This window comes from Erpetoichthys calabaricus, chromosome 17, assembly GCF_900747795.2.
Source record: "Erpetoichthys calabaricus chromosome 17, fErpCal1.3, whole genome shotgun sequence".
Lineage (NCBI taxonomy): Eukaryota > Metazoa > Chordata > Cladistia > Polypteriformes > Polypteridae > Erpetoichthys > Erpetoichthys calabaricus.
Genome location: NC_041410.2, coordinates 85,444,600 through 85,463,008, shown reverse-complemented (window position 1 = coordinate 85,463,008; position 18,409 = coordinate 85,444,600). Strand labels below are relative to the sequence as shown.

Genomic DNA, 18,409 nt, shown 5'->3' with positions numbered 1-18,409 from the left:
GTAAAAATTACATCTTACCGGCTGACAGGCACAACTGTACCCAAGAGCAGAGTTAAGTGTCACTGAGCATGTGCCACCATTCTGACAGGGCTGAGATTCACAAAGGTTAATGATGCTTTGACATCTGCGTCCTAAAAAATAATAATATAATGTGACATGCTTAGTTTTTACAAATGTTTTTAATTTAATATTTCAAGTGAACAGAACAGTCAAAAATCTCTAAAGAGGCAGAGACTAACAAAAGCCAATTATATTAAAAAATTAAATGGATATGTGAGTTTCCAACATCTGTGCAAAGTTTAGACACAAGTCAACAATTAGGAATATTCTCAGCTTTGAAGTGGACAAATATGAGTTTTAGCCTTCAAACCCCCAAGTTTTCTCTTTTGCGCAATAGACTGCCATTGTAAGCTACTGTATGTGATGTATTTTTTCTCTTAAATTTACAAATAATGTTTCACTTTGGAACAGAACACACCTATCCCTTAAAAATACTGCTGTAATAATTGAGACCAAATCAGAGTCAGTATTTTAATAAAATTCTACAACTCAAGAGCAAGTGAAATGTTTTTAACTCACAAGATACTTGCATAAAGAAAACATTTAATTTGTAGAAAACAATTTAAAATGAGGACACATACTGTGCAAACGTATCTCTAGAAAGGACTTTTTTATTTTATCATCCTTTAATAATAATAATAATAATACATTTTATTTATATAGTGCCTTTCCCATGCTCAAGGCACTTACAGAATATAATAAAGAACGGCAGCGTATACAGTATATAGCATTGTACAAACCAGATAAATAAATAATGAAGATTAAGACAGTGAATTCTGAAAAAAAACAGACAACATAATTGATGGTCTAGTTCACACACACGCGCAGGTTACGTTATCATCTTGACAGAGAAGTAAACTGAGAGAAGGGTAATAAAGTCAGGTAGAGCTAAAAGCCTTCCTGAACAGATGAGTTTTGAGGTGTTTTTTAAAACAATTCATGGAGTCAGCTGACCTGATTAATTTCGGTAGGTCATTCCAGAGTCTGGGTGCTATACAGCTGAAGGCCCTGTCACCCATGGAGTGTAGAATAGTGTGGGTACAACAAGATTGCCAGAATCAGAGGACCTTAGTGGGCGGGCAGGCATATAGTGATGGAGAAGGTCACTGATGTAGTTTGGCGCAAGGTTATTTAAGGATTTGTAGGTTATTAGTAGGATTTTATATTCAATTCTGTAAGACACAGGGAGCCAGTGAAGATGGAGCAGGATGGGTGTTATGTGCTCACTGCTGCTGGTTCGAGTAGGGACTCTTGCAGCTGAGTTTTGAATAAGCTGGAGCTGTGATATACAATAAGATTAGAAGGGGCACCTGCCAGTAGGGAATTACAATAATGCTAAATGCACTCATCACAAAAACTCTATTACACACAACACATTTATTAGCTGTTCAAGGGTGCTTTCTTGCAGTTTTAAAGAAATATGATTGGGACCGGTTGTTTAAGAAATGACATGCACATCCATAACAGGCTGCACAAGATTTCAAAGGTGAGTTTTATATACATATGAAACATAAATTGTGGCAGAGCTATTCTTCCTATGTTTATGTTCTTTGATTAAAAAAGATGGAAGTCTGGCATCTTACCTGTAAAACCTGGTTTACAGACACACTGGTAGTCATTGGGCAGCTGGATACAATCAACTGTGTTTGGACGGATGCAAGGATTGGACTGGCACTCATTAATATCACCCTCGCACCTCTCTCCAGTAAACCCAGGGGGGCAATTACAGCGGTAACCTCCCACTTTGTCCACACATGTCCCATTGTTCATGCATTTGGGTATTCTGCTGCCAGGCGTAAGACTACAATCATCTTCATTGATCTCACAGAGCACACCTATAGACAAGACAATGAAAGAGTCATAAAACACATCAGTCTAACTTTTTTTTTTTTTCCAACAAATCATTCCCCTTGATTTAGGTAGGTTCCATACTATACATTCAGAAATTGGAGTTCTTTAATGAAAAATGTCTTATACAGTTTATGTTGAGAAAAAGGAATTTATAGTTAGACTTTAAGATGTCTTAAAATTGATCATGATATTGCCCAGTATGAGGAGCCTGGACCAATGCTAAGCTCCCAGAAGAATACATTTCACTCATGTGCACCAACACCAACTTATCTGCTAGCCATGCACAGCTTTTTTTTAACTACCACTCCACTTACTTCTAGCCAAGATTAAGACTAAATTTAAAATCTTTGTCATTAAGGCATTTTGGACTTAAAGACTGAAGGATTTATTCTTTTTTAAAGCCGAGTACTTAATTAAGATATATTGATCTTTGCATCGAACATTGCAGCCACTGCTGCTGACCCATCTAGTGCGTAACACTTTAAATTGTATTCAACTATTATTATACGCATGTATAGGTTTCCTAAGAGTGTATATAAATGAATGCAAATGTTGCAGATATGTGTGGATATATTGTTTTTCATTTTACGGTTTACTGTAAATCTTTGTAGCACTCTGAAACTGCAAACTGAAAGAAATGTTACATAAGAATAAATTAAACCAAAAAAGGTCTTTCTTAATTCCATTGTTTAAAACTGTGACATTAATGCATTTAGTTGTCTTTACAACTTTCTTCCTGGGAATGTCCTGCTTCATCAGACGTCAATGGTAGGCTGATAGTCATTAAAACAGAAGGAACTTGCAGCTTACACCACAATTCAAGACCACCTTTTTATAGTAAGTAGGTCTTCCTAGCTTATCCTGTACACCCCAAAGAACACTTTTTTTTTTAAAAATCCTCCTTGTGTGAATTATTCTACAATATATTTTTATTTAATTTCTACAGTAGGTGTGGAACTGTTTTGAAATTTACTGCAGAATTATCTTGCTTAATTTTTCTACTTTGTGATATTAATGGTGGATGAAAATTAGATGATTCAACACAGGTGAATATTATTTTCAAATATAGTGACCATACATCTATAAACACAGAATTTCTGACATACAAACTGCCACTCTGATAGTATGCTTACCTCGGGTGCCAGGAGGACAGGAACAAATATAGTGGCCAACAAGGTCAATACAACTGCCACCATTTTGGCATGGATGAGATTCACACTCATTTATCTCAGCCTCACAGTTCACGCCTGTGTAACCAGGTAAACACTGTGACAAAAAAAAAAAAAAAATAGCAATATGAGGTTAAAAATTAAATATAGTAAAACAAAACAGTAAATAATTGATTTGCATTGTTTTCTCCATGTATCTTAAGTGTATTTGTTGCAAAACAACACACCATACGTCCACGTGAACAAATTTGTTTGATTTATGACATTGTTTGGACATTTTTGTTATATTTACTTTGGCTGTTGAAAGCAACCACAATTGCAGTATAGTGCCAAAACATATACAAACGTATAACACATACATTAAATTTACGCTTTGCTTTCATCTACTTTTCTTCTTGAGAATGACAATGTAAAGTAATAACAGCAATACGTAGTCTATGCATAATTTAATGTCTCCAAGCACTTTCCCTGAATGCTTTCCTCCTACTAAGCCTTACAAAACCAATTCCATCCATCCATTTTCTAAGCAAATTTTTCCTAGTCACAGTCTGATGGGGAGCCGAAACTTTTCCAGGTAGCACTAGTAGCATGGCAGAGTCAATCACTGGTTGGTGAATCACTTTATCACTCAACACATACACACTTGCACCAAACAAATTCCAAGTAATTGAGAAAGTCATTCTGAAATATATTAAGTGCAAAACAATGCTTCAAAAAACAATCATGATTGCACTCATCATCCATATTGCATGTTTTTGCAAATGCTTGTTCAGTCTAGATCAGAGTTACTGTATTTACTTTGTTGTACTGCATATGCTTACAATATCTTACTTCAATATAAAAATACCAAAATATTGAAGACGATTAATTCTTCCTGAAACGCATCTTTTAAAATCAGGATCAGATTCAAATACTGTTATTATTTTTATGAATCATGTTATGTGCTTTCTTCATGGTAAATATATTGTGATATGGTTTTGGTGTATCTACTAAGATTCTTTGACCATACATAACGTCAAAATTGTTGTCGCTGTAGCATAGTACAAAGTTTGAATAATTGTTGACTGTACTGAAATGCACCTTGGATGAATGATGTTTGAACAATGAAAAAAGTTTATTTGGCATAAGGGTGGATCAGATTTTTTATATTTACTCACCTCACAGGTGTATTCTCCCATATAGCTCCTGCAGGTGGCTCCATTGCGGCATGGATTCTGGTCACAAAGGTTGATCTCACTCTCGCAGTAGCTGCCAGTGTAGCCCTTCTGGCATACACAATAGTGGCTGGTGCCTGAATTCACGCAGTAACCATCGTAGCGGCAAATACGATTAATATTCGTCCCTATTTAAAGGAAAACAACAAAAATTGATATTTAGAGTGCTTTTCTCCCCTAAATTCTTGTTCATTAATTCAAATACTTTTCATATGCTACAAACTTCTTCTAGTGCTTATTTCTGCAGACATCTGCTACAAAGTTAGATATCCTCTGAACTGTGTTCATAAATGAAACAGTGAAATAGAAACTATGGCTTACTTGCATGGGTGGAGACTGACCTACAAATATATAGTGCATCCTTTTAAATGTTTTACTCAAATCAACAAAGAAAAAATAATTTTCTTGTAAAAGACTTCTTTCTCCCCTTAAAAATCAAAAATGGTCATTCAAAAAATAGATTGGTAAGAAATAACCACATATCTATTTGGATTAAAACCGAGACAGGGAAAGTATCAGGAGTTGTTTGTATGGTATTTTTCATCAAATTAATTATATAAGCATTTTCACAATAATTAATTATATGATAAGTTAAGGAATTAAAGAGTAAACAGTAGGACAGACGAAATGGGGATGTAATGTGATCTTCTACCTGCGTCACAATAGTCCTTGAGCAAAATTGTAAAACTGAGAAGTAGTTCGAGAAATTCAAACTCATACATACATTATTGTCAAGCAAAATACCTTAGACATTTTAGAATTAATGTTTTTATATTTAGCTAGTATTTTTTTAAACCACAGCAACTATGTCAGTAGTCTAGACTATTTGATCTCGAATGCCTGTTTTGAACAAACCAATTTAATTTTTGATTACTCAAAATCTAAAATACACAGCTCTAAGAGTTCTAAAAGGCTGTATTTCAAATGTTAATTGGCATCCTGGAACATACTCTTCTGTGCTGCAGCTATCTCGCAGGAAATGCTGGAGATATCACAATATCGGCCATAATATCCCTTTGGACATTCGCAGGTGAAAGTGGCATCCTTCTGTATACACCGTCCTCCATTTTTACAAGGGAAGCTGTTGCACAAGTTCACCACAGTCTGTAAAACATGTTCACAATAAAGTTAAAAAGATATTTAAGGTTTCAGTCCTTTAAAAGAGTTACATACATTTATTTGGTTTAATACTGTGACATAACCTTCATTAGATTTTACTGTCCACAGTTTCATTATAAATTTCAGTATTCTCTTTTTTTATTTTTGAACCCATACTGTAAAACATTATTTCATCACTCTGAAGCAACATTTAAATCTAACAAAATATACTGCTAAATTTATTAAAGAATACTAATCCACTACTTATAAGTAATCCTTAAAATTTTTATAATTTTCTGTGGTTGTTGTCTACTTAACAATAGTCATAATCTTTATTAACAAATATGAAAAAGCAATGCCATGCGGTGGGTAGACACAAGACATTAAACCATATAGTTTGGTTTCTGTTCATATCTCTCAATTTGAAACTGCATGTGACACTGAACATTTTCATGCTCCATTTATAAAAAATGTACATAAGCTATTGTAATCTCCCCTGATCTTCTCTAAAGTGTTTAAAATATGAACATGTATTACTGGTGGAGAAATGTAAATGCCAATTGAAATAAACACCTTCAAGTGCAAACCACACACATTTATCCTTTCAAAAATATACATGTCAGAAGAAAGCAGCAGCACAAAAAAATGAGCTTCCTTAAAACAATACATTAGGACAACCAAAAATTTTTTTGACCAGTGGAAGCTTTAGCTACACACTAACTGGTATTCCTCAAAAGAAATTTAAATAAAGATTGAACTGTCCAAGAAAACAGATATACCGACAAATTTTAAAGCCCTCATTGTTAGACCAATGCCACTCAAAAGTAACAATCATTTGGACTTTTAGTTTTATGGATGGCAGCTGACAATTTTCCTCACCTGGCAGCGAGAACCAGTGTATCCAGGAAGACAGTTACATCTAAAGGACTCCAGTGCATCAATACACACTCCCCTGTTGAGGCACGGTTGGGAGTCACACTCATTGATCTCAAACTGGCAGTTAGACCCAGTGAATCCAGGGCGACATCGGCAGGTATAGCCATTAATTTCATCATGGCATGTGCCGCCATTAAAGCAAGAGCTGTGGGATACAAATCAGGATAATAATTTGTTTAAGGGAAAAAAAATCCAGTGTCATGACTTTTTTTGTCTAAAACTAATAACTAGTGTTGAAAATAAATGCATTATATTACTTACATGTCTAGCCTTACAATGCTCCTAGATTAAATGTGAAAAGCTAGTCTTGCAGTACTCCTAGTTTAAAACCACTGCTTTTATAACCACTGCTCCCAGCCCACCCTGACCATTTGTGGTATAAAGATGAATATAGAAAAAAAAGTGTTTCTATAAAGTATTCTAAAATCATAAAACTAAAAGTAGGGGAAAAAATTGCTAATTATTTTGTCTACTTCTGACACTCCTGACAGTCTTACCTTTCAGTGCAGTCAGGAATATTAGTCTCACAGTGAATGCCAGCAAAACCTGGCTTACAAGTGCAGGTGTAGCTGTTGACATAGTCTGTGCATGTTCCTCCATTACGGCATGGATTACTGTGACACTCATTTATCTCAATTGCACAACGGGTACCCGTGAAGCCCAACATGCAGGTACATTTGAATGAGTTGATACCGTCTGTGCATGTTCCACCATTCTGACAGGGATCTAGCACACAAAAAATATTTTAACACTCATCTCATTACAAAGCATACAATTATCATGAAAAAAGTTTTAAACAATGCTGAAAAATACATAAGACATCACTGCAACAAATAGAAAAGTAAGTTTTAAAAATTTTCTAGACACTTTAACAGTCTTGTCCAACCACTTTCTAAAATGTTTTAATATGCTTTCTTTTCCTTTCACTTTTTCTATTCATGATTCTTATTGCTGGGAATGACAACATAATTGCGAGGAATGTACTAAATAGACAATACATTAACATAACGGAATTTAATTAGTTAACTTGCAATGTACTGAAATATGATAAAGTATTTATCTTACATTCATTACCAAATTACTAACAACTAGCAGAAAAACAAAGTTAAAAGCAAAACACTTTTACTTGTCTGTCAATGTTGCTGTACCTATATACACTGTTAAATACCATAAAAAGTTATATCTTAAAAAAATAACACCTTCTGTTATTGACTAACGTGTCCCCAAACTTTATTGTACTTATGTAGGTTTCAATAAACAAGGAAACACAAGCTTCATTCCTTAAATTTACATTTTAAACGTAGTTTCCCCACATCTTTTTAGAAATAACAGGCATTACTCAGATACTCACTGGAAGCACAGTCATTGATGTCAGTTTCACAGTTGGCTCCTGTAAATCCTGGCCGGCAGGAACACGAGTATCCCCCAAGGGTGTTGGCGCAAGTCCCACGATTCCTACAAGGACTAGAGGCGCATTCATTGATATCTATGTTGCATCTCTGACCTGGCAGGATAAGAAGTGAGAAACCGTTCAAAAAGAAAAAGAAAACTGTAGCTCACAAATATTAAAAGTTTTTTAAATGGTGTGGCACTGAAGTATAGGTGTTGTATTATTGAAGAGCATTATTGATTTGGGCACAAATGGGATTTCTTTACTGCATTTGCTTCCATATGCATATTCCCTGTCACACTTTCTTTCACTATAGTCTCTCATTGCATTAGAACTAGTATTGTAGAAATATAAAGAAAGCATGCAACCATACCAAAAAAATTATAGAAACCTACCTTGCCATCCCACAGGACAGGTGCATGTAAAGCTCTCATAGTCAGGGCTATGAACACACACACCTTCATTTTCACAAGGATTAGGTGAACAGGGTGTCAGCACTTTTTCACAGTTATGGCCTACAAAGGTTAAAAAAAAAAAAAAAAAAAAAAGGGTGAGAGATGATCAATTGACTGAATAGTGTTCTATCATTATGGTCTTCTTAAAGGAGGTGTTATTTGACTAAGACTAAGACATAATAATTAAAAATTAGGTTAAGGTTTAGAAAGCCTTGGGGCAAATAATTCAATGATATTGATTGGGGTTTCTATAAGACTTAGTAGCAACTGACAGCCATAAAATTAAGAATGAACTCATGACAGACTACGTGTAAATAGGTATATTATGGCAATTATGGTGGGATTAGTCATTAAAATTCATTAAGGGTGGTATAAGAAGTGCCTATGTGGATATTAAAAGACACAGAGGATGACAGATTCAAAAGGATTCATCAAAACACATGAATGTTAATTCCACACCAAAAAGATGACAGTAGCAAATGTATAAATTAAGCTGTTAAGCCATCGTTGCCATTTGAAGAAAAGAAAAAAAAAAAGCAAACAAATATACTTTCTTCTTGCACAAGCACAACTTAAGTAAATAAATGAAAATGTTACAGAAGATAGAGCATCCCTGGGGCTAGAACCGCTGCTTCACTGCTCCAGAGATCTGGGTTTGGATCTAGTTATCTGCAGTTTGCGTATCCTGTCTCCAAGTTTACAAAGGTTTCCATCAGAAATCCAAGTGTACTCATATATCACAATATTGTAGCAAGTTAGCATAAATTGTGTCTCCAAATGGAACTAAGTGTTAGGGGTGTTGCTGTATGTGCACCTTAAAATGGACTGGCATCGAATGCTGTAATGACTGCCTCTGGCTTTTAGTGACCTGTAATGAGGGAAGGAGGGTAAAAAATGGAAAGACTGATGGCAATGGTGAGTGAAATGTTATTGGAGTAAACATCACATAGTGGGAAAGAGCATTTATTATACAACATTTATGACTTTCTTGATGAGACATCATCACAGAAAATCAACACTCCACACAAGGGACTAGGAACCGAACACAAGTATGTGGAAGTTTGAGGCTACAAAATTAACCATTGTACCCTTGACGTCCTCCTTAATTTTACTCACCGGAATATGGCAGACTACAGAGACAGGTATAGCTGGCAATCCCATCAATGCAGGTTCCTTTGTTAAGGCATGGGTTTGAAGCACACTCATTAATATTGTTTTGGCACACGACTCCTATGAAAACATTAAAAACAGTTTATAATTTTTCCAACACAATATATTTTATTAATGGCTTCCATTAGTTCTCCAATTTCAATTTCAGAATAAGCTCTCAGTCATTTCTGCTGTCCTTTCTTGCTGTATTTACTTAGTAGGCATACTATTTTAAATAACAAACTGCATAATATTTAGGCTTATCAACCTTAATTTAAACAAACAGGATCACAGAAATATTTAATTCTTATTTACAAAAGCATTTTAAATTAAAACAGCAAACACAGGTAAGGAAAGTTTCAGGCCAGCTTTATAGTATGCACCGAAATAATCCTATTTGAACTTGATACAAAACAAAGAAACTACTCCATTCTAGCTAAAAGTTGCTAGTACTCACCTCTAAACCCTTCCTTGCACCTGCAGCTGTAACCATTCACTAGGTCTGTGCAGGTGCCTCCATTCTGACAAGGGTTCAAGTAGCAATCATTTCGGTTGACATCACAATTAGCTCCCACCCAGCCGGGTTCACAATCACACTTATAGCTGTGGAAGGAAAAACACTCACTATATCAAAAACAAAGCATGTTTATCATATCATTAAAGGTATAACAGAAGAATTTCAATGCATACTTCATATTGCAAAAATTAACTCAAAATTGCTTAATACAAAGCAAAGACAATTCAACATTTTAAAACGTTACTACATAAAAAGAGATGAAAATGTATTTGTGGCATATTTTATTGTAAGCTGGATGGGTAACTTTCCTGGGAGTGTTCTTTAATTCAGGAGTGCTATCTTACACACTTTATTCTTGCAGCCACTCAAATAACGGGTCAGGGAACACAACACTACTATTGTGATTCTAGAAGAAAAAGCTGGGCATCCAATTAAATTGCTTAGATAGTATCATTGCACTACACCAACCACAAAACTTAATGAAATACGTTCAGAAGGTTTTAGAGTCAGTCACTTTCACCTATGAATAATTTTCTTTTCAGAATGAACGTTTTTAGTTTTTCCGTACTATTTAGCATAACCAATTGATTCATTCAACCTGAGGTGTGAGGTTAGAAAGTAATTTGTCTTACCCATTAACATCATCACGGCATGTACCATGCACACAAGGGCTACTGCTGCACTCATCCACTTCAGAGTAGCACAGTAGATCATGAAATCCCTCAGGACAAATACAAGTGAAACCATTTTCTCGGTCCACACAGGTGCCACCGTTAAGGCACGGATTCAAGGCACATTCGTCAATTTCAATATTGCATAATGGCCCTGAAGAGAGGAAAGGAGTGCTGTTACAAAGGTTTACAAACGAGTTTCATCAAAAAAATACTACCTCAGTAATTGCTAGAGTGTCTAGTGTTAAAATAATGTAATGTATTTTTGCCCAAGTTAAAGTAAAAAGACAGACATTTTTAAATTAAAACTAAAGAGAATCCAAATTCAGTATCAAGTATAGCATTTATGTGAGATTACAAATAAGTGCAAATTAAAAGGGGAAAAAAAAAAAGTTAATAAGCAAATACCTGTGAATCCCGGCTTACAAATGCAGTCGTATCGGTTTATTCCATCTTGACAAATGCCGTAATCACAGGGGTTGCTAGCACAGTCGTCATGGTTTATCTCACAATTATTTCCTAAACATTAATAACTCATGTCATATATAGGAATTACAATATTGAAATAAATGACACTGATTTGTCAGCTTTAGTTTCAAACCAAGAAAAAGCTGGATGACATGCCAGACCATTCGAAGACATACTTCTGCACACACTGACATTTATTATCATAATATCACTTTGAAATTCACCAAATTCCTCCCTTGTAAGTCTTTGAGATCTTAGGAAGAAATTATAGTATTTAGAGAATACTCACATAAACAAAGACAGAATTTGAAAACTACATACCTACCATCCCTGGAAAGGTAAGGTAGTAGTGGTAACCTTTGTACTACTCAGCCACTTGAAATTCTAATCACAGGAAACATTGCCCTTTTGTCAAACACTTGCTACAGCCTAAGCTATGCCTTGCATGTTTAAAAATGGACACATCAAGCATTAAAATGCCTAAGCCCAGCTTTCTTTTTGGTGATCATTGGAATTTAGCCAATTCTTCTCTTACTCATTTGAAGTTTACTTAGAAAAGGTGTTCCCAAGAAGGAGGACGAAAAACAAATGATATTAATTCAGATTCATTTTACTGTGTGATTCCAGGACAAGGAATGGTGTATACAATTTCTAGACAACACTACAAAGGTAAACATTAAATTTTGTTTTAAAGCAAAATACAAGAATTTATTGGAAAGCTTGGTAGTGAACAAACCAAGATACAAAATATAGGCAGTGACCACAGAATTGGCCTAGCTCAGCTGAGTGACTGTGTCAAAACAAGTCACCTTAGTCTCTTTAAAAGAAGCTCAGCCTAAGAACCAATTTTTCATCAAACATGGACTGGTGATACTTCAAAAAAGACCTCAAAAAAAAATAATGACCTTTACACCATTCATCAGACAAATTTCCAAATCAAGCAAGAATGCCGAGTGGAAAAGATTATGAAAACATCTAATGGTCAATCTGGACATAGTATGAAAAAACCACAGGGAGAAGTTCCCCTTGTGTGGGGTGTAGCTTGTGTGATCTTTTACAATGTGATGTGTCGTATTTTATTTTATTTTGTGCTTAAAAATAAGATAAAACCTTCAAATTTTAAATTTCCATAAATTTAACATTCTTTTGGCATGAGAGGTTCAGTTCGCTTGGAGTGTTGTCATGCTATGGGTTTCATTTGAAAGATGAAGAAGGTTTAGGGATGTCAAATCTAAAAAAGCACTTCACTAGGAGAAACGCCAAGAGGTTTTAACTGTGGGTGAAACTTAAGGGTCCTATGGTCACTATTGCCGCCAGATCTTAAGCATAGGCTAAGAAGACAGATTATCTAGGTGTCCCCAAGGCTCAGCTATAGACACCTGGAATTATTTACCGTACCTTAAACTAAAAAATGATTACACAACAAGGAAGGGTTTCTTTCTGCATTTTTCAGCCATCATCTTTTTAAAGTACTGTTGAGACACTACCTTTCCACCAAGTAGCAATTATTCCTTTCATAAAACAGATAGCTCAACATGTTATAAACACATTCTTTTCCTCCATCCATGTGATGCATCCATATAGCTGGCTCTACACTCAAGTTTTACAAATTATAATCAGCTATAGTTATCCTGAATTCCCAGCTCTCAAAGCATATCTACATAGTGATAAAGTAAATTAGGAGTAACCCACCAAAATATTGCATTATTTACAAGAACCTTCAGTAAAAAAAAAAAAAAAAAAAGAGGATGAAGAGTGGCAATTAAACAGGTGTACCTATATTTACTTATTCCCAGTTCAAATAAACTTGATCATTTGTTTATGACTGCTAATGCTGAACAAGGAAAAAGTAAAATAGTCGATCAGAACAAAAACTGAAAAGTACTCACCCGATGTTCCAGGCAAGCAGTGGCAAATATATTTGTTGACCAGATCAACGCACTTTCCACCATTTTGACAAGGGTTGCTGTGACACTCATTGATCTGGTTCTCACAACGATATCCAGTGTAGCCATGTTCACAGATACACGTATAACTGGCAATTCCATCAACACACGTCCCATGATGGCATGGGTCAGGATCACAGTTGTTAATGTTTCTCTCACAAAGGGTTCCCTCAAATCCTATGTAATGAATATGAGCAAATTTTAATGAAATGGTGCATTACACACAAGTGTTAAAAGCAATACAAAAGTTAAAAAAAAAAAGAATACAGTGTATTTAGTAACGTACTACTTCTTTGCAGTGTCATAAAAATGACATGCTTGAACATACAAGGAATCTTATGTTACTTTATGCAGTTGAGAAAAGGAAATCAACTTTTATTTTCTGTGAGCTTGTGTGAACACTTGTAATTATTATTTCCATCATATCTGCCACCAATATTAAGTGTTGATGTCATTCAAGTATCTCCTGGCCTAGTACATGCCTTGTATTTTATTTCTAGATCCACAAGGCATCTTTTTGACCCAAGAACATGGTCAACAAACTCCTAACTAACCATAATCATGTGCCTGTGGCTTATTTTTTGATTTCTCACTTATAAACTTTAAGCTACTTGAATACATTCAGAATCGAGCTACTTGAGATTCTCATCTTATCCCCTTTCCCAAAAGTACTAACTTCATTAATCTTAGAATATGCTTGATACAACAATATAACAAGATGAAGATATTTATGTCTTTGTTCGCTCTATCATAAATAATGGGACAGTGCGAGAAAGTGAGAGGACAAGCATGATTTATAGCTGAAATACATTTAAAAATGTTGTATATATACACAATTTCATGCATACAATAGACTGCAACAGTACTGAATCTGTGAGAAATTAAACAATTGACAACAATGTCTACAATTCTAGTTTTTTTGACTAAACTCCCAGTACCTCCCCTTAATCTCCACAACAGTGAAACACTACTATTAGTTTCTTGAGGGGTTGATGGGCCCCTGGTTTGAGAGACACACTGTCAAATTAGTTCTCACATTCAGCCTTTACTAATCGCCACCTCCCTGGGACTGAAGGGAAAGGGGCCTAGGGTGAGGAGGCCTCGTTTCCAGATCCACAAATCTGCTTTTGTTCTACAGGAATATTCTATGAACTGCAGACACAATGACCATCATATCCAACAGGCTTCCCTGGTGCCTGTATTAAGGCATGCTGAATACTAAGTAGACTGGGACAAACAATACGGCTTTATATGCTGAACAGAGAGTTGCTCGTACAAGTCGTCTCTGCCCCCACTACTCACCCTCCTCTGCTAAAAAAGAGCCTTGAGTTTTCTTTAAACTCATCTCTTCTGTAAGGACTGGTTAGCCAATTTTGGATACAGGACATGAGAAAAACACCCCCATCTCAAATATGCATACAATTACACAAAAGTACATCGATGAATACACTATACGAAAAAAATATTGTTAATGTATGTATGTATGTATTCACAATACAATCAAGGCTTTAATTTCACAAATGTTTCAGTTAACCACTTCACAAATTAAAGTACACTGCCACATCAAAATTCAAAAGACTGTTATATAGCTATAACTCTTAGAGGAACATTTATGAAGGCTAAACATCTAAAGACATAAAAGTAAAATTAGAAGAATGCAGTAGAAGAAAAGAGTTTGCTTACCTTCAGCACAGCGACAGTCATACCCATTAGGTCTGTCATAACATTTGGCACCATTCTGACAAGGTGTGCTGGCACACTCATCAATGTCTATCTGGCACATTAATCCAGTAAATCCTGCATGATGAAAAACAAACAAATACATAAAAACATATATTACATACATAAATAAACACAAGCAGTGGAATTTGTACAACAGTGCACATTTTTTGGAATGTTGGTAGAGAAATGTCTAAAATCGTTAACTAATGGTTACTTTGATTATCTGTCACAAATAAGGCACATGAAATCATTTAAGGTAACAGGATACGACTGTCAAGAGAGAGAACAAGATTCAGCAAATAACAGAATAAAACAGTGTAGATCATGAGGATTACAAGCAAATTGTAAGAATATGTTTGCCATAAAACCTTTGTATTCCATCTCTTCCAGTGCTTGACCAATTATCTGTTGAAATTTTGTGATAGCAGGTCTGCCTTATTTAAAAAGCTTGTGGTACGCTTATGTCCACTAGATACTTTCCTTTAGGCAAATTTCTTGAAGCAAGCTCAAAGCCTTGTTTAAAGCCATGGAAGATTTTACATAAAATTTAATTTTTATGCACTCTTTGAAATACATGAGTTCTGTGATCTACACTGACAGTCATATTCCCTTCTCTGCATGGTATGTGCCCTTTTTGTGATCTGATTAATGTCAATGTTTCTTTGTGTTATAAATTACTAAAGAGCTGATTAATGACAAGAACAGTATCTAGCTTTAAAACCATTGCACTAATGCCATCGGACTGAATTGCACCAGGTGGAGGAAGGGAGTCTGAGGGGCAAATCCAACTTGTGTAACCTATACAGTAACCTTGAAACTTGGGAGACAGAAGTTTAATTTTGGAGACATACCGTACATATACACACATAAATACATGCATACACAAAGACTGCTCCTGCAGATATAAATACAGCCTGATTTTATTTCTTAATGGAGCTGATTTGCAAATAAACAATGATATGATATAAAAACATTTTTTTTTTTTTTACAGCTGAAAGTATACTGCTTGATGTTTTTCCTGTAATATATAAAGATTTTTTCCACAAAAATGTAAGTATATCTTTGTATAAATTTGAGCTTCTACAGAATGGGAAGAAGAGAAGAAACAAAACCTCTAAGATTTTAATCAGGGTTTGAAAAATGAAAAATGGATGGAAGAGAAAATAGTTCTTACTGAAAGTTATGACAATATTGTTACTTAATACTCAAACGGCACATAATTATATTCCACTAAGTCTAAGATGTTGCATGCATGGAGTGGAAGGAGCTATAGCATTTGTAAACATGTAAAAAATAAATAACATCCATACCTTAATGTATGCATAATAAAATGAAAGAACTTTAAGTATTGTACAACTTTTCTTAACCATATGGGAAGACATCATTTAAGAAATGCCTTTTGACATTGACAATGGTGGATTCGAAACTTCTCTCTCAATAGCAGCATGCAAAGTGTGTGTATGGAGGGGGAGTTGGGGGCAGGGGGATGTCTGCTCCTGATGTAAATTGGTCTGGGAATGAATTGGACCTAGGCTTTTATCAACCCGCTTCTTCTGCTTGCCTTCCTTGCCTGTTTGGAGGATCACTGAGCAGGAGGGAGGGCAAGCGGGTGGCCCCACACAAAGCCCTCATTGTTCCCACCAAGCAGAGTGCCAGTTTTGAGACCAGCCTGTGAATCACCTCACAGGCCCCAAGACCATGATAAGGTGCACTGCACAATGATTGATCCAAAGTCTGTCTTTCTTTTTCTGCCAATTTACGCTTTCCCAAAATATAAAAATCAACATGTGTGCCTTTAATGTTGCAAAGTCTGACCGGCAATATTTAAGTAACTGCTCTAAGCTAAAATTAAATGGTTACTGTTAACTTAGCATTAACACTTTTTAAAAATCTTAATCAGGTTTAAGTCCTGATCTCTCCAAAAGAATCCTAAAAAATAAAAATGGAATTGATCTAACAGTCTTGGACATCTTGCTGTCAATGAATAAGCTGAGAGAGGGTTATGACTTGAGATTGCAAAGGTTCCTCTTCTTATTGTGGATCATAATGTCATCCATTTTTATTTCAAGAACTTCATCAGTTGCCAACAATTTAAGTAGAGTAAATTTTACATAATCGTGTTACAGTCCTTAAATGTTTACATCTCATCCACACTTGGTTAATTAAACCTAGTTCTGATGGAATACTCGACCAGAGAAACAGACGAAGAAAGACTGTGGTCTTCAAAAAAAGGTAACAATTTATATATACCTACATTCAATCACCAGTTTATTAGAAATGCAGGCCATTCTCAAATTATTGACTGCACCATTAGATGAATTCACAAAAATTACCAGATTAATAATCTAAAGAATCTGATGGGACCTTCTTGTTAACAACTAACAGGACAACACTGACAAATATGTAAGTAAAAAAAAAAACAAAACAATACGAGCAAAAAAAATAAAACATCTGATGACTTTTTATACTATTTTATTAACCAACAAGGGATATCTGAGATGAGACCTTTACAAATGTAAGGATGACAATCTGAAAACCAGAAAAAATGAGAAGTGCCAACGATCCAGAGACATATTCTGCTACATCTTTTTTTAGCTCCTGCATGTTTAATTTGTTTAGACTCTTTCCTACCACACAACTGCCTGTGCCATTCATTTCATTATGCCTCACTGCTGCCTCAAGAAAGCACACCTTTTACTGGCAAAAATTTCATAAACATTTCCATATTTCACTTAAATATTGAAAGAAAAATATAATCTTTATTTCAGAGTCAATTTTCAAACATTTGTTTGTAAATAAAAAAACAAATTTCTACCATTGTTTATGACCACATTTTATAGTTTTAGGCCTGCATTCCTGACATCCATGAGTTTTTTTCCCCATATACTCTTCTACATGTGAATGAAATATTCAAAACAGGATTTTACTAGATCAAATGATGCCTTCCTATCCTCTACTTTCCAATGTTTGGGCTACTTATCTCAGTGAGAGCTCATATTTTAAATTTTGCAAACAGAAAAGGACAATGTCATTCCCCATCTACAACAGGCAATGGAAAACTATAGTTTTTTTTAACTGTGGATAAAAACACTACTCATAATAGCATCATGATGTAAACCTACCTGGCTTGCATGTGCAGAAGAAACCATTGACAAGGTCTTTGCATTTCCCATCATTGACACAGGGGTTGCTCTCACATTCGTTCATATCTATCTCACAATATATTCCCATAAACCCTAAAGAAAATTACATAAGCAAAAATTCAAAAGGTTAGCAACTGAAAACTCAGAAGAAATAAAAGTGAGCACTCATTATAGCCTGAAATGAAACATTTGAGTGGTAAAATAGGACATTTAAGACTAGAAATGGAGTCTCATCAAGTTTGTCTTTCTAGGAAAAACAAGTGGCTGCAACAAAAGGAAGAAATCCAAAATTTTCAATATAGGTCAGAGGCAAAATATTATAATCACTTATCCTCCCAAATAATTATATTTAAAAAAAAATGATAATCTAAATTTTTTTTTACATAACATCTTAAACATTTAAAACACGTGAAAGTGGCATAACCAATTTCATAATTTTCAATTCAATTACTAGGAAAACACATCAATCCCGTTGTATATTTGGATTTCTGCATTTCACCACTTTACGCTCTTATATATTCATGGCATTTAATACATGAGATAACTTAAATTTCTAGATAACAGAAGGCATGCTTTCTGCTTGATTGTCTATACCTGATTAACTTGTATACGGTTTTACT

At 34.9% G+C, this 18,409-nt stretch overlaps 1 protein-coding gene across 2 annotated transcripts in view; it reads right to left on the bottom strand.

The window, feature by feature from the left end:
• The window catches only part of notch3 (notch receptor 3), a 92,890-nt gene that overhangs the window by 15,480 nt on the left and 59,001 nt on the right, over positions 1 to 18,409 (bottom strand). For both annotated transcript variants that reach the window (XM_051920869.1, XM_051920870.1), the window contains exons 9-24: positions 17,769 to 17,882; positions 14,608 to 14,721; positions 12,868 to 13,101; positions 10,919 to 11,029; positions 10,472 to 10,664; positions 9,780 to 9,925; positions 9,290 to 9,403; positions 8,114 to 8,233; positions 7,680 to 7,832; positions 6,826 to 7,054; positions 6,272 to 6,473; positions 5,245 to 5,398; positions 4,238 to 4,422; positions 3,045 to 3,177; positions 1,644 to 1,895; positions 19 to 131 (exon numbers count right to left, since the gene is read on the bottom strand). In XM_051920869.1, the coding sequence (XP_051776829.1) occupies positions 19 to 131; positions 1,644 to 1,895; positions 3,045 to 3,177; positions 4,238 to 4,422; positions 5,245 to 5,398; positions 6,272 to 6,473; positions 6,826 to 7,054; positions 7,680 to 7,832; positions 8,114 to 8,233; positions 9,290 to 9,403; positions 9,780 to 9,925; positions 10,472 to 10,664; positions 10,919 to 11,029; positions 12,868 to 13,101; positions 14,608 to 14,721; positions 17,769 to 17,882 (2,567 nt within the window). The remainder of the gene's footprint in view (positions 1 to 18; positions 132 to 1,643; positions 1,896 to 3,044; positions 3,178 to 4,237; positions 4,423 to 5,244; positions 5,399 to 6,271; positions 6,474 to 6,825; positions 7,055 to 7,679; positions 7,833 to 8,113; positions 8,234 to 9,289; positions 9,404 to 9,779; positions 9,926 to 10,471; positions 10,665 to 10,918; positions 11,030 to 12,867; positions 13,102 to 14,607; positions 14,722 to 17,768; positions 17,883 to 18,409) is intronic.